At 43.3% G+C, this 16595-nt stretch overlaps 1 protein-coding gene across 1 annotated transcript in view; it reads left to right on the plus strand.

Moving 5' to 3' along the window:
* The window catches only part of LOC147710990 (uncharacterized), a 151037-nt gene that overhangs the window by 55804 nt on the left and 78638 nt on the right, over window positions 1-16595 (plus strand). Inside the window, exon 8 of the mRNA XM_086920088.1 lies at window positions 7947-8062. Coding sequence (XP_086776214.1) covers window positions 7947-8062 — 116 coding nt within the window. The remainder of the gene's footprint in view (window positions 1-7946; window positions 8063-16595) is intronic.

The following is a 16595-nucleotide window of genomic DNA, read 5'->3' on the forward strand; positions in this document are numbered from 1 at the left end:
ATGGGGGCAGTACTCCTGACGCCATTCCCGCTCTAGTTTTTTACATCCTAATTTCATAGTTTTTAGAGAGTCTGTGAACCATGGTTGAGAGGGAGAGCACCGTGGACGGTGTTTCGTGGAGGACCGAGGGAGTAAGTTAATGGCCTGGCTGATCCAGTCCGAGAACCCCTCCACTGCTGCATCTTCCGGGCGAGTCCGGGACAGTACTCTGGACAGGGCCGGGATGTTAATCCTCTTAGAGTACTGTCCCGGGGCCTTGGCCGCCATCAGATGAGCATTGTCACTGCTCCACGAAAAACTAACCAAAAAGTGATCCGACCAGATGACCGGTAATCTCGAAGTTGGAGCATACTGGGTCCAATATATGCCCACCTTTATGAGTGGCCGCCCGGACGCTGGATAATATTGTGTCATCTGTTGTTGATATTGTGCAAGATGAAGTGTCTGTATTTTACCATGGTCAAAATCAATTACGTTCTGTGTGGCAGTTTGCGTGGACCCTGCAGACGCTGAAGGCCGGAAAGGTGCCTTGGCATTACATGAATGTCTCGTCTCTTTTTGCACTGTTTAATTTGACTGATAAGCAATGTTTGCTTTCAATGAGAGATGCATCTTTTTCCATGTTACACATTGAACGATTGGAGTCTTTACCTTTCTCGGTGGCAGAGGCCACTACTGCTACGTGGCTTATCCACGGGTTAATAACTTTACCATTGCTCTGTTCAAATTTACAAATTGTATGAAATATTTTGCCATTGGTAGATACGAGCCTCTTGGTAGTACCTATCTCCATGAAGCATGGTTGCTCCCCTTTACGTATAGATGCCTTAGGGAAGGAAAGGAAGTTTATCTCAACGGTGAAGAGTGCAATGAAACACCAGATCACTCATTAATGTGTAGACATATCCAATTACACGGCTCTTGCAATCAGGAACAGCCTAATTTAGCCTGTGTTTTAAAAGGTACCCTCGTGCCCGCTACCGTCCTCACTTTCACTTTACTGGCAAACAGCAGTTATTTACTTTTAAATAATGAAGATTGCTGTGGGTTATTAAAAGGCATTGCTTATGTCAGTGGTTTGCAGTAAAAATGTGTTTTATCCACCCACGCATGGGAACTTGGATGTTTCCATCTGGCCGAGGATTCCGACCTTGAAGGCAGAGTTCAATAAGATGAGCAGAATAAGAGCCCTATTGTCACAAAAAGAAGTTGCCCTGACATCTGCTCGTGAAACATTTGTCTTTCATGTAGCTAATACCCACACAGAAGTGCATGCTTTATTAAATACTGACCTACCATTACATTTTGGTGAGCTGATTCATACAATCTTTAACGCATCCTCCACATCAGGGCTGGCGCACTTTTTTAAAGTAGTAAGCAGTGGCCTTGTGACTTCTTTCCAAAAGATATTTGGAGTCCTTCCTGCTTTCTTCCATTCAATCTTTTCAAGCCTATTTGGTGGATTTCCCGTTTTGCTGACACTGACTGCAGGCTTTCTAGTGCTATTTTGTTTTATTAATAATGGGTGCACGTCAAGTTTTCCACGACGAACTGTCGCGGTTGCACTGTTTCGCAACAGAATGCTTGAATACTATGTAATGCCGCTCGCCACCTTAAGTGCAGCATATGGATTATCATTTCGATTTTCCTATTTTACATGTGTCCAGCCTGTCTTTCATTGCCTGACCTGCGATTTCCACTGGGCCCTGGATTTGTGTCTCTGCAATATGGTGTCTCCTGAAGTGGATTTTAATCGGCTCATGAGCCCCTTAGTTGCTCATGAATTGCTTTGTTCTGACAGAGGGATTATGGCCTTTTCAGCGATGCATGGAATACTGGGACGTTGGAATGTATTCGCAGCGACGCAAGATTTCTTGGCACACAGCTTCATTGAGAACCCGCCGAGTTGTCCTCTGATGGCACTAGAGGCTCCGGTAATTGAAGAGCGTGTATGTTCTTTCCCGCTATTGAATTGGATGGCTGAGTTGTTTTCGGATGATAACAGTGACTTCCTATTGGAAGCTGTTGCTGCTTATTTTGCAGAGTCCCATGCTCTCCACACCACTGGAGTCAAGCTATCCTGGCTGAAGACGGCTGATAGCCAGAAACCGGTCCAAGGATGCTTGATTCCAGTCCAGGAAAGACATGGCTTGGCAGTTCGGGCTGGACTGTTCCCATGAGGCACAGAGTCAAAGCTGATTTGCATATGGCCATGTCTGAACTGGGGTGGTGTGGAGTGCAAAAAAACCATGGATTTAGGCCCAGATTTCTGTACTGGGGTGAATGTATGACATTGTTCTGCATTCTGTCCATCAACTGTTGTTTTCGCATTTGTCACCCTGAGTGGGATGGGTATGCTCAGACGTGAGTCCCATGCTCTCCACACCACTGGAGTCAAGCTATCCTGGCTGAAGACGGCTGATAGCCAGAAACAGGTCCTAGGATGATGATTCCGGTCCAGGAAAGCCATGGCTTGGCAGTTCGGGCTGAACTGTTCCCATGAGGCACAGTGTCAAGGCTAATTTGCATATGGCCATGTCTGAACTGGGGTGGTGTGGAGTGCCAAAAAACAATGGATTTAGGCCCAGATCTCTGTACTGGGGTGAATGTATGCCATTGTTCTGCATTGTGTCCATCAACTGTTGTTTTTGCATTTGTCACCCCGAGTGGGATGGGTATGCTCAGACGTGAGTCTCATGCTCTTCACACCACTGGAGTCAAGCTATCCTGGCTGAAGACGGCTGATAGCCAGAAACCGGTCCTAGGATGCTTGATTTTGGTCCAGGAAAGACATGGCTTGGCAGTTCGGGCTGGACTGTTCCCATGAGGCACAGTGCCAAGGTTGATTTGCATATGGCCATGTCTGAACTGGGGTGGTGTGGAGTGCAAAAAAACAATGGATTTAGTCCCAGATCTCTGTACTGGGGTGAATGTATGACATTGTTCTACATTCTGTCCATCAACTGTTGTTTTTGCAATAATGAATATAACCTCGCTGAAGTCCAACACTTTCCCTACTATTGCTTAGATTGGAGGGGAAATAGTAAATCCAATCCATTTTCCATATTGCTACTTAGACTGGAGTGGGAATAGAAAATCTAACTGCTCTGAATTCTAACACTTTCCTTACTGTTTCTTAGCCTTGAGTAGTAACTTAAAATCTAAGCGGAGTAAACAGGCGTTTTATGCCGGACCTTGAAGTACATGAATGGGCACTTGTACTTTTGTTTTCTTATTTTTCATTGTTGCCACAAGTGAACCTTGACTTTTTAGTGGTGTTGATGCAGCCCACTTATACACTTTAGTTTTCGATGGCATAGGTTGGTGCACTATAGACAGTTCATAACATTTCTCCTCAGGCATACTATTTATTGATGCACTACTATCGATAATGGAATGCACGAGCAACAATTGACCTTTAGTGTGTTCTTCAGACAATGTTTGAATGACTTTAGCACTTTGGTATGTCGCTTTCTCTTGAGCCAGTGTTTTTCCTCATAGGAGGCCAGTCCAACTTACCCAAGCTTTTCTGAGGTAAACATCGACATGGCACACCCATGTTCTTCACTTTCACTAGATATTGACATGGAGGAACTGTTTGATGAAGATTTAGATGTCAATTGACTTCGTTTGGCGTCAATTTACCTCAGCTGATGTCATTTGACCTTATGGGTATGCGTTGAACTTCGCTTCCGGAATGTTCCAGCACCCACTTTGTCTTTGCACCATGATGCTCCTACTTTTTCTTTTGCCTTGCACTCCATCACAAAAGGATTCTCCTTTCCACAGCCTTTGAAGACCTACCCTATGATGGGACATTTGCCTTTGTGTGTAAATGAAAATTAACAGCTGAAACACAACTTCTTTTGCAGTGGAGAATGCACTCTGTGCCCCTCCCCTTATGCATTGGCTTATTTCTCACATTCACAACTGACTCATTTTGGGCACCACCAGCCTCCATATCAGCAGCATTCGATTAGTATGTGCTTCAGCTCTGGAAGCCATGAGAACGTGCTCCAGACTAAGGGCCTGATTATGAATGTCGTAGTCCTGGTGTGGGCTGCCACGCCAGCGCCGCTTTCCAGGACCGCAAAACTCACCCACCTGCCAGATTACGAGACCTTTGTCCCTCCCACAGCAGTGCCTATTAAAAAGGCACCTCAATGGGAATGGCAAAGCGCATTCCTGCAAGGCATTTGTTGGCGGCATCGAATGGCGTTGGTGGTTTCAAGAAGATGGCAGCATTGTAACCATTGGTGGAACTTACTGACGCGGAGAGCACGCTGCTTGGTGATCTCTTTCATGCAAACCATCTATGAGGTCTTGTGACATGCTGGTAAACGGTCACAATTCTGATAAACACTCTCAGCTCTCTGCACTTTGGAACACTTTGGAGTTGTTTTTAGCCCCACTCAGCAACATGTTTGGGTGCCGCTTAGGATATGGGCAGCTCTACAAGCAACAAATGGGTGCTTTCTCTGGGGCCACTCCCTCCAGCGCTGTGACATGATGACTCTCTTTACTCGGAACTGCTAAACAGATGACTGTTGCTTCTATCACTTTGTCCTGAAGCATGTTTTTGTGGTGTCTGACTCCTGGTTGATCTTTGCCTCACAGCACTTCTGTTCGCAGTGTTATCTTGCATTTTGCTGCTCCTTCAAAACCTGGTTGTATCTGCCTCTTGCAGTGTCACTTCATCTGAAGGTATGGCTTTTGAGCTGCGTAGTAGCGCAGTACCTCTTTGTGTGGCCTTACTAGCGGGTTCTCGGCCACTGACGTTTAGACTTTTCAGTGATGCTTCTATTAGCGTCAAATGCTTTTAACAGAACTAGGGCTGCGCTTTGACTCCACAGACAGTGAACATTCACTCCACACTTCGACGAAGGCACAAGTGGCATGCATGAGCAGTTTGCTGAACCACAGCAAACTCTCTAGGAGAGCACTGTTGAATTATGGGTTACTTATGCCCTGTCTTGTCGCCTGTTGTTGAGTTCTACCCAGCCTGGGTGCTCGCCAATGACTAAGACACATACAGAGCTTAGTATAATACATCTTTATTCTTCTGCGTATAACCGCAATCTCAACATTCTAAACCTGCATCCAATTCACTACGCTCTAATGCTTAAGTCACAGTTCTACAGAGTCCCTCAGGAACCACAAAGGTTCCATCATTACATGCTCACACAACACTACACTTTCCTCTAACATCATCAGAGTCCTCTGCAACCTTAAGATGACCTTTCCTTCAATAACATGAAAGTGCCTAGTACTCACCATCTGTGTTACAGTGTCCTCTGTTCTAAAAGATTGGACTTGCTACTCCTCCAACCACAAAAATAAGTGTTGACACCATTGGCATGACTGAGGCTCCTATGCTCCAACATCATAAACCAGTGCTCACTCCTCCATTAGCATCAACACATGCCAGCAGCCCCATTACCTCCGAAGCCTTACATTACTTATGACTGGCCCAGTGTTTGTTGTGTTAATTCGTTACCTGATAAAATTCCATTCCATGGGGTTAGCATTTTTTGAGTTAAAAAATAACACCTTTTACAATATTTTCCCCATTAGTGCAGAATATAATGAATTTAGGTGTGAAAATCTGAATGTGCTAGTATTTACCATGCAATTTTCTGAGGTTACCTTCTGGCAGATTTGGCCAGGGGCTTCACAGGGAAAGGGCAGATGAAGCTCTTTGACCAAGCACCACCTTTAAAAGACCCTAATTTTCTTCAATAACATATTTCTAAATGATGAACAAGGATTGGCAAAGCAAATGGATTATGCCTTTTTCATGCAACTGGCGAGCTGCTGGGTGTGTCAATGTTTGTCTGTAAAGTACTGTTTAATAAAAGTAAAAACGAAAACATTCAAAATGCTGGAGGAAAAGCAAAAACATATCTTATGGCATCTCAAAATTCGATGTTCAATGTTTTCAATCTTTATAAATGCATGCGTTATTTTTCAATTACTTTTCAGTTAGGAAACTCTAAACAGAATTTAAAAATAATTAGGAAATGTCGAAAGGAAAAAGAAACCACTGCGATGGCCTAATTTACTTTCCACTTAACTCAGCCATTCAGTCCTTCATAGTCGCCCAAGGACCAGATTTATGGGCCTTCAGGAGAAGTGTTGTGCTAATACACCTTCTTCCCCTGACACCACTGGAGTAAGTGGAGCAGATGGCCCTTCCACCAGCACCTTAAAAGCGTTTGTATGCCAAAGCTTGTGCTTTCATGCAACATCAGGAATACAAAAAACCCCATAATATTTGCTTTTCAGTCATACCCCAGCAAAAATATCCCTATTGCTGTACTTTTACAAACAAACTGGGAAGGATTAATTCCCACTTACTTTTTCACTTAGGAGACTTTAAAAATAATTTTAAAAGAATTAGGAAGTGTCAGAATGTAAAGGGAAACCCCTGTGAAGATCTAATTTACTTTCCACTTGGCTCAGCCATTTGTCCTCCATAGTAGCCCAGGTGCCAGATTTATGAGCCTTCAGGATAAGTGTTGTGCAAAGTACACCTTCTACTCCAGATGCCACCTGAGTGAGTAGAACATATGGTCCTTCCTCCAGCCCCATAAAAGCCTTTGCATGTCAAAGCTTGTCCTTTCATGTAATATCTGGAATACAAAAACAACCCTTACGATGTGCTTTTCAGCCATACCCCAACAAAAATATTCCTGTTGCTGTCTTTTAACGGACAAGCGGGGAATGATTAAGTCCCACTTACTTTTTCACAAGGAAGTTCTAAAAAAAATTAAGAAAGAATTAGGAAGTGTCAGAATTTAAAGGGAAACCATTGTGAAGGCCTAATTCACTTTCCACTTCACTCAGCCATTTGGTCCTCCATAGTAGCCCAGGGAGGGACCCAATTTATGAGCTGTCAGGAGAAGTATTATGCTAAGTACATTGTTTGCCTCAGACATCACCTGAGTGAATGGAGCAGATGGTCCTTCCTTTAGCACCATAAAAGCCATTATGTGCCAAAGCTTGTACTTTCATGCAATATATGGAATGGAAAAACAACCCTTAAGGTTTGATCTTCAGATTACCCGAAAAAAAGTATCCCTGTTGCTGTCCTTTTACAGACAAGCTGGAAAGGAAGCGAAACAACACAGCATGGGGGAGCTGGGTGGGTATTTGATGGGGTAAGTAGCACACAAACTACAAAACATAGCAAAAGCTGCTCCCTAAGGGTGAGCAGTGGAGGGATACAAATAAGCTAACCAGAAGAATCGCAAAAAGTGTATGCTCAATAGGAGGAACACACAAAAGAAGAGGAAGGCAAACCATTGAATAAGAAGCAAGAAGACGAGTGCAACAATAAAGCCAACATATGGTAAGCACTGGGCAGTCTGTAAGCCACTGTAATTTCACAATAGGTCTTTTGCAACCACACAGCTTGTGCTGTCTGGTATGCATGACTTAAAAGATGTCCTTACTTGTTCCTTCTTGTCGCAGTTAATGTTCCACACAACTAGGTGGCACCAGATACTGTTTTTGTCTCTTCCTTTGTAACAGCGCCATGGGTCAGAAACCAAGGAGAGGCCCTGCAAACATTTTGGCTCCTTGCCAAACTAAAGCTTCTGACATGGCTGTTTCACCAGCCTAGATTTAATCCAGAAGTTGTACCTTCTTGATCGTACTTGGTAATTATCGGATGCAGATAATTCTGAAAAACTTAAAATTCTGAACCCTCGAGGGTTTGTGCAGGGGTCTGAATTTAATGGGCTACTCATAATGAGGGTCTCAATGAGGGTCTTAATATTCGTCTGGAATCTGGGTGATTTCATGATATTCTGATTTCTAACATGCCATGTGCTCCTTGGAGTAATATATACACGTCTTACCAACAGCCATGATTTCCTCTAACATGCAATTGTTTCACATTATTGAATAACCTTTTGACATGAGATATATATTTCCTTGTACAGAGACAAGAAATATTTTGGAATTGGCGAATCAACTAGAACAAAATTTGACGTCTCAGAGGAAAAATGCTGAGGAGGTTTCCATCCTGAAAAGCAAGAAAGTTAACAGGACATCAAAGGTACTTAGAAAGGCATGGGGTTTCGTAATACATGCTTGAAATGTGGTAAATGTACACTTTATATGACTTGTATTTGAATTGAAACAATAAACTACATGCAATTACTTAAAAAAAGTTGAATAAATAATGATCGTAGGATTTGTCAAATGTCTCAGCCCAAATGTGTCCTTAGATACCCTATACAGACTAAAGTAAAGATTCCCTCTGTGCCTGATTTAGAGTTGGATGGCAATGCAAAACCACCTGTTAGGTGGTGTAATTTAATAATAATAATAATAAAGGAATCTTGTCGTGCGCAGACTTAGCCCAATGGGCGTCAAGGCGCCTAATTCCAAAAACCAGCTCATAACAAAAACCTGCAGTTCAACCTATGTAGGCTCTAGAAAAGCACCATGTTTTTAAGGCCTTTTTGAAAAGATCCAGGGAAGGTAGAGTTTTGATCTCCATGGGCACGATGTTCCAGAGCTGGGGGGCAGCGACAGAGAAGACCCTAGCTCCCCATCTGGTGAGCTTGAAACGAGGGACAACAAGCTGAAAAAGTCCCGAAGATCGGAGACACCTTGTGGGATGGTAGCGAGTAAGCAGGGAGCTGATGGCGCCTTTAGGTCCATCCTCGAGGGCTCTATAGGTCATACACAGAATTTTGAAGTAAATTCTGTGTTGAATAGGCAGCCAATGGAGGTCTCTCCTCGCAGTAGTAGCAGAAGATCCCCTAGGAAGATCTAGGACGAAACGTGCAGCCGCATTCTGCACGATTTGCAGCCGATGTATGAGGCCCTTGTTGGACTCCATGTAGAGAGAGTTGCAGTAATCTAACCTGGAACCAACAAGGGCGACTGCAATCTGCTTACGTGCTTGTAGGGACAGATAGCTGCGAATTCTATTGAGTGTTCTGATTACTCCCCAACAGGTTGCAACTGTCCGATTCACCTGAAGGGACATCGAGAGTGACGTATCAAACACCACACCCAGATTTCTGGCAGATTGAGAGGGGGTGGGGCAGGTGCCAAGAGAGGGAGGCCACCACTCACTCGACCAAACATCTTGGTCCTTCCCAAAAACCAGCACCTCAGTCTTGTCGCCATTTAGCTTCAGGGAGTTGATGACCATCCAGTCTGCAACATGTTGCATACAGGACCTGAAGCTAGAGGCAGATGTTGTGACAGAGGAATGGGTGAATGACACCATAATCTGGGTGTCAGATTTAATAGCATGTTTGAGGGATTTCCACCAGTGGATTAACCTCTAGATTTAGCACTGCAGCTGGAAATTAGAACATTTTTATTTGCCAACTTTGAATCATACCCATAGATTTTTCAATGACTTTATAACTAGTACCATGTCCTGTGTCCGGTGCCCTGATTACCAGCACAGAGCAAAAAATACTTTAAACTGTATCAGAAATGTTAACGAACATGTTAACGAGTAACCAAACGCCAGGGGGTAATCATGTTCTTATATTACTATTAATTAAACATGTCAAATATGTGCAAGCCTTTATAAGCAAATTAACCAAGCTGTTCACCACTTCAAATCACACACAACCACTTACATGTGCCGAATTAGTCACTATGACGAGAGTACATTATTTAACCAGCAACAAACCCACTAATAAAGAGTCATTAGAGAATGTTTTTCCTTGATACTGCACACATCTGGCATGCACCCAACCAGCAAACAGCACTTTGTACACTGTTTGTCCCGTCCTCTGCTGATTCCCTCCTATCCTGATTATTTAGAGTGAGCCGCTTGTACTGCCTCCATAAGTATTGTCATTCATGAAGCTGATCACTGCTAGTGAATATAGTTCCAGGCCATGATTCGAGGTGGTGGAGGGATACATGCATTAGAGCTCCTCTGCTTTCTAGTTTTGGGCCTACCAGGTACACTAGTATCCTCCGCAGATTGAGGGACATTTCTTGCTCTTGAGAACGTATACTATGGGAACTAACATTTATCTTCCCATCACAAGGCTGCCTTTAGAATTGCCACCTAAATGGGCCAAAAGGAAGATGCACAGGGAGCTTTCCCTCTCCTAACAATGATGTTCATGCATGTGATCTAGTCATGCATTCAGTTCTGGGACATTTCACCACGAGAATTTCCCTGTCCACACACACATCGTCAGTTACCATGTGACACCACAAATGCAGCCCTGCAGTCATCTCATTCCACTATGCAATACTCTCCCTTCCCCCATGGCTATTTTCCTGCCTGCCACTCTTATATCTGCCCTCTCTTGCTGCTTCAAGGAAGACCCAAAGAGTCAGAGTAAATGAAATTGTTTCACACAGGTGTAGTGGTGGACCGTGGCCAGGAAGTGAAGCCAGGACTGATACAGAGATCCACCTTCATGTTTGACAACTTCCTTTAGCCTGCACATTTCTTTTTACTTGCTGCTGTTTTAGGACGAGTCTAGGCAGCACACATGCACTGTCTCTTGACATGCTGTATCTCTTTTGTGGGCTTTTGGCACACCCATCAATTTTCCTTGGTGATTGTTTGTGTCGTCCTGAAATGTGGGGTTTTCATTGGTGCATTGGTTGTATTTGTCCCTACTTTGTGTGCTTGGTTCCCTCCCATGGCGACAGGCCATATTACATGTACTCTACACTCCTGTTGGTTTATGCTTATTACGGCACACTATTTTTGTTTTTCCTCACGTCTGTGTTATTGAAATGTGGTATTATATGTGCTTGAACAGCGAAACACGTAAACACACTCTGCTGGCAGCATTTGGAACTAGGTGAGTGGGGACAAGTTTTCACATTTAAATGCTTTTGGTGCCCACGTGGCTTTTGTTTTATCAGCACGCATGGCTTAATTCCCGAAGAGAGTTTAACCATTGCTTCAACCACGGCTTTTGTTGGATCTGCAGGTGTGGCTTCATTCACGAAGAGAGTTAAACCATTGCTTCAACCACTGGCATAGTTTTGTAATTTTGTTTCATTCCTATTTGATTTTGATTGCCATTGTTTAAGTCCATTTGTTACCATCTACATGTGTTTTTTTAGGGGAGAGCCCGGTTCCCCTGTCCCCTGTACCAAAGTCGGCAGCACTGTATATAACTCTGCATCCTCTCAGATCTCTACCTTGAAAAGCAAACTTGTTTTGATGAAAGGTGACATTGCTGAAGCTCTTTTATTCTGCTCCCTCCGTGTCCCAAAATAGCAGATATAATCATCATAATACTAATAATGATAATAAATAAAGTCAGACAATACTGCTGTAGACAGAAGAAATAAAGACGTATGTCAACGTTGCCTTTTGTGTCATAATAACGTAGTTTTGGGGATGGGCTTGTTTCAGGTTTCTTTTCCTGGGCTGGGCTTATTGTGGGCTCGTTTTTACGAATTCTAGTTCTTATTTCCTTTTTGCTTTCAAGAGTCTACACTTAATTCTGCAGATGTTCCGCACTCATTATCACAAAACAGTGGATCTCACACTTTATGCTCATGTATGCCTAACTACCAAACCAAGATGCTCTACATAAACTTTATCTAGACCCCGAAAAATAATCATCTTGCTCTGTCCTGTAGCACCTGTATTTAGTTCAACTAACAGTATCTCTCCGATCTATTCTTTGAACATACGTCACATCACGAGTGGCTTCAGACAAACACATGCTTACAATTTCAGCTTTTTATTTGATTTTTTATTTTATTTTATTACTTGTAAAACATATGAGTTTCATGGGCATACTGTCAGACATGCCGCTTTATTTCTAAAAGATTTATTGCACATGCACTCTGACCTGATAGTATTGGGTTTTACAAATAAACTACCTTTGAAATTTGCACTCCCAAAAAATTACGTTAACATTCTCTACTGGTAATATCATCACTCCATCTGTTCATAAATTGTTCTGGAAAAGTGTGGCATAAAACACCAAAGGAGAAAGAAAAACTCACAAAAATCGAATTGAGAAATAAGATTGAAATTCTTTGTATTTTATTGAAGCTGCCCAAAAATCTCAAGAGTTTGTCTCCATTGTGCATGTTCAAGGCAAGTATTGTTGCTTTAATTAAACTCGTGGGAAGCCTGTTAGGTAATATTCTTCCAATTAACACTTTGAGAGCGGAGACAGCAAAAACACAAGGGGGCATATTATCAAGGCGGGCAAAATGAAATTATCGCCGCTTTAGCAGCCGTTTTCGGCCTCTAAGCGGCGATAATTTCATCGCCCTATTAGCAAGCTGTCGCTAACATCAGTTAGCGACAGCTTTTAGGTGATAGCGAGCTGTTTGGGGCCCGCTTTGCATGTCAGCGATATTTATCGCTAATGACATGCAAAGTGGGCGTTCCCAAACTGTTAGCGACTAGTTGTTAACATCGCTATTGCCTATTATCAATGCAGGCGTAGCGATGGAAATAGTCGCGCTAAGCGCGAATATCTACAAAAGCTAACGCCTGCTCAGAACAGTTCGTAGCCATTATATCCAATGGGGGGTGGATAATATGGCTAAGACCCTATTGGCGTTAATGCGTGAATATCGCTGAATTCGCAGCGATATTCACACATTTAGCCGCTATCGCCGGATATTTTATCGCTTTAGAGATAAACGTTGCTAATAGCACGTTATCTCTGCGATAATATCCGGCGATAAAAAAAACCTTGCTAAGCCCATTTAGCGATAAATATCGCTAGTTGTTGGTAATATGCCCCAAGGTACTTTGGTTTTGAGAAACACTAATTACTTTTCTGGATCATTGATTATGTTCACATTCTTCCATGTCATCCAGGAGAACATTATTGTATTGAGTTACCCGCACACAGTTCCATGTGTGCTTGGGTTGCACTGTGCTGGTGTTTTCTGATTACATTTTTTTTTACAAAAATTAACAAAAGAAAGAAAGAGACACCACCCACACCTAAGTACAACACTCCCTCCCAGGTACAAGGGCCCTGACGCAACTGTTGCTTCTGCCATTCCAGATCCCTTCTTCGCTGTCCTTCCTTAGCCCCGGGCCGCACATTGGGGCAGATTTACAAGAAAGTGATGCATCTGTAGAGATGCCTCACTTTCCCTGCGCCACCCTGAGAAACCCTTGCGCCACCATGGATGCACTGTATTTACAACACGGCACACCATGGCGCAAGGATTGACAGATGCATCAGAAATTCTGACACATCTGTTGGCACAAAAGTCATGCATTGCTGGAGTTGTGTTGCAAGCACGACTCAACTGCAGCAATGGATGGAGAGGCCTAACCTCATTGTGCTGCGTAACACCTTACACCTGCTCCAAGCAGGCGTAAGGTTTTGACGCAGAGGTATCCTAGAAGTGGCCCAGTGAAATCTTGTAGATTACACTGCATCACTTCTACAAGGCTTTTTTGCATGGGAACACCCACCCTACATACATTATACCTGACTAAGCATGGGCGAATTTTGCGAATCTCGCGTTCGCGAATTTTGCGGATTTGTGAACTCGCAATCCGCAAAATCCGCGAATTCCCGCGAATTTGCAGATTTTTTTTTTGTGTTCGCCCGTGTTTCTGCCAGTTCGCGAGGGTTTTTACAATTTCGCAATTTGCGAACTTACCTGTCGGGTCGCAAGTTTTGCGAACTTGTTGTTTCTACGTGTCCAGCCTGTTTGGGACACTCTTCTTCATCACTGCCACTCTCTGTCACCACTGCCACTCTCTGACTACTCATGCCACCCTCTGGCCCACCCATGCCACCCTCTGTTTCATCACCACACCCTCTGGTTGTCCAGTGTACATTATTTTCGGCAAAGCAAAGCACACCTTCCCTGCCTCAAGTGACCTGAATTAATTTGGGGCTGATTAATGTGTCACAGAATATTTTTTTAGCTGGCACCTGCTTCCTTAGTGCTTCCTGATTAGTGATCTTTTCCACTTGCTAAGTGCTTTCATTGTTGCAAAATTAGTTACCAGACAAGGTAATGATGTCAGATCAATATAGGCTAAATAGACACTATATTCTTAGTCCAGCCGGACAGATTTATTTTGTAATAAACAAATTTTAGAAACCTTTATAAAAAGTGTTAACAGCAGGACACCAGCCGATGTCAACTGAGACACTAACAAGGAAAAACAGACAAGGCAACTTAACAGTCTGTGTAGTAAATTCACAGTCAGACAATATTATAAACACACTATTGCTGGAATCAATATACACATTTCAACTGCATATAGTGTGGTTCAGTCGACGACGTTTCGAACCTATGATTAATACAGGTTCATCCTCAGGACAATAAATATATGCCTTTTCACTTTTAAGAATTGTAACAAGGTATGAATTAGCTTGTTCAACCCCTAATTAGAACAATAATTGCCAAAACATGTATAACAATACAACATAAAAGTCAAATAGGAGAAAGAAAAGAAAACAAACAATAACATAGATTAGGGCATTGAAAAAGATTGTCCATACACACTTATTCATATTTATCGCCTTTTCCATATTCCAGTTGCCAATGTTAAAATCACCAGAGTGAACCCTGATTTACGGCCAATATTGGTACATGACATGATCCTAATACGCGTTTGTGCATGGGTGGTTACGATTAAGATGCCAATACCGTGTTGCCTAAGTGCACTTATGTAATTATAATTAGTGCAACTGATTATTTACTGTCCATAAAGCCACAGTGTGATCTGGGAGTAGAGCTAGCCAGCTTGACGATGAAAAATCGGTGACCCGTCACCTCACCTCATCAGACCTTAATAAGGATGATCTTTACCTGTGGGGATGGCGCCAAGGGGTCGCTGTCCTAGGGGTGTGGGAGCTACCTACATGGAGGGGTGAAGGAGTTGTAATTATAGATATTAACCCTGTGCCTTTCTAAAGCCAGATAACATAGGATAGGCTTACCAGATATGGCAAAAATAATGGCTCCGTGATAAGCCATTATTTTTGCACTAATTATAATTACATAAGTGCACTTAGGCAACACGGTATTGGCATCTTAATCGTAACCACCCATGCACGAACGCGTATTAGGATCATGTCATGTACCAATATTACAAAATAAATCTGTCCGGCTGGACTAAGAATATAGTGTCTATTTAGCCTATATTGATCTGACATCATTACCTTGTCTAGGGACCACTGTCCTGTTTATAGATATAATCACCCTAAGGTCCCTAGCATATTGCTTCCTTGGGTTCCCTTGTAAATTATAAATGGCAAAATTAGTTACAACACCTGCCCTGCCCCAACTGACAATAATGAATTAGGGGCTGATTAATGGATTTTAACTTCCAGCCTGGCTCCTGCTTGTCTCCCTTAGCTGTAATTCAGGACCTTTGTGGCATATGTGTCACTATTCTGAGGTTCAGAGCAGGGTCACATAATAGTTGCAACTGGCAACTGAACTCTGGAGGGGCCCCTCAGGAAGCACTACAGGAAATGGCTACTAATGATGAGCCTGAACTTTTGAACCTGGTAAGTAGTTTCAGTATTGCTAAGATCGTATTTCTGCAATTTAGCACTTATTCGCGCGGCGCGAAGTTGTACTGGGAAGCCGCGAACTCACGCGAACAGTGCGAGCAGTGCGAGCAAAATCCGCTGCTCGCGGATTTGCGGATTTTGCGGGAGATTCGCGAATCTCGCGGATTGCGAATTTCCCGAAAATCCGCAAAATCCGCGAGCGAAACGGATTTTCCGCCCATGCTTATACCTGACACAGTGAGGAACTGGCATCAAGGTATAACTGTATAGTTCCTATAATCGATGTATTAGAATTAGCATGATATATCTAAATGTTTTAGCATACGCACGCAAACATTGACATAAATCCACATTGCAGTATTTTAGATTCCAAGCTTGCACCACTCTCTGCATTTTACGCTCTTTTTGACTTGACCGACGCCATTTTGTGGCCTCGCTCGAAGCCTTACATTAACAGACCCCGTTCATTCCCTTCACCGAAGTCGTTCTCCTGAGAAATAACCCAACTGTTGCAGAATTGCTGTTTCAGCTCGTCAGAGCTGGCAGAGGGGAGTCAACCGTTCGACCTTGCTAATCTAGGATGAGCGAAACCAAGAGTGCTTTGTGTGCCATATATGGCCTTTCCTTCTCTCGCACAGTTGTACCAACTTGTATTTTTCCATCTTGGGCAATGATTCTGCAAATGCAACTGTATATATGTGATGTTCTGACAGTGTGCCAGCAGTCTTCTTGGCGGACCTCGTGGGGTTAGGTCGAAAGGAGCTCCTCTGGCAGAGTTTGTCTTTGTATAATAAATGCTTAGACCTTCTACACTGCCAACTGACTGATTATTGGTATTGCAAATGGGATTGGGTGTGATGATAACTGTAATTGGGAGGTGGTGAATAATTTTACATACATCAGTTGGCGACTCCGCCGGGACTCAGCGTTGGGGTCGTCTCTCTTTATCTCAGAGAGGGACGTTAAAAAGGGGTACTCTCGATTGGGGGGGGGGAATTGCAGAATAAACCAACGAGAAATTGGGGGTTTGCTTTGCCCCTTCGGTGGAGAGAATCTCAGCTGCTAGTGACCTCACGCCGGAGTCCTTCGGGTGCGACCCGAGAACCAGCCACG

This window comes from Lissotriton vulgaris, chromosome 5, assembly GCF_964263255.1.
Source record: "Lissotriton vulgaris chromosome 5, aLisVul1.2, whole genome shotgun sequence".
NCBI lineage: Eukaryota > Metazoa > Chordata > Amphibia > Caudata > Salamandridae > Lissotriton > Lissotriton vulgaris.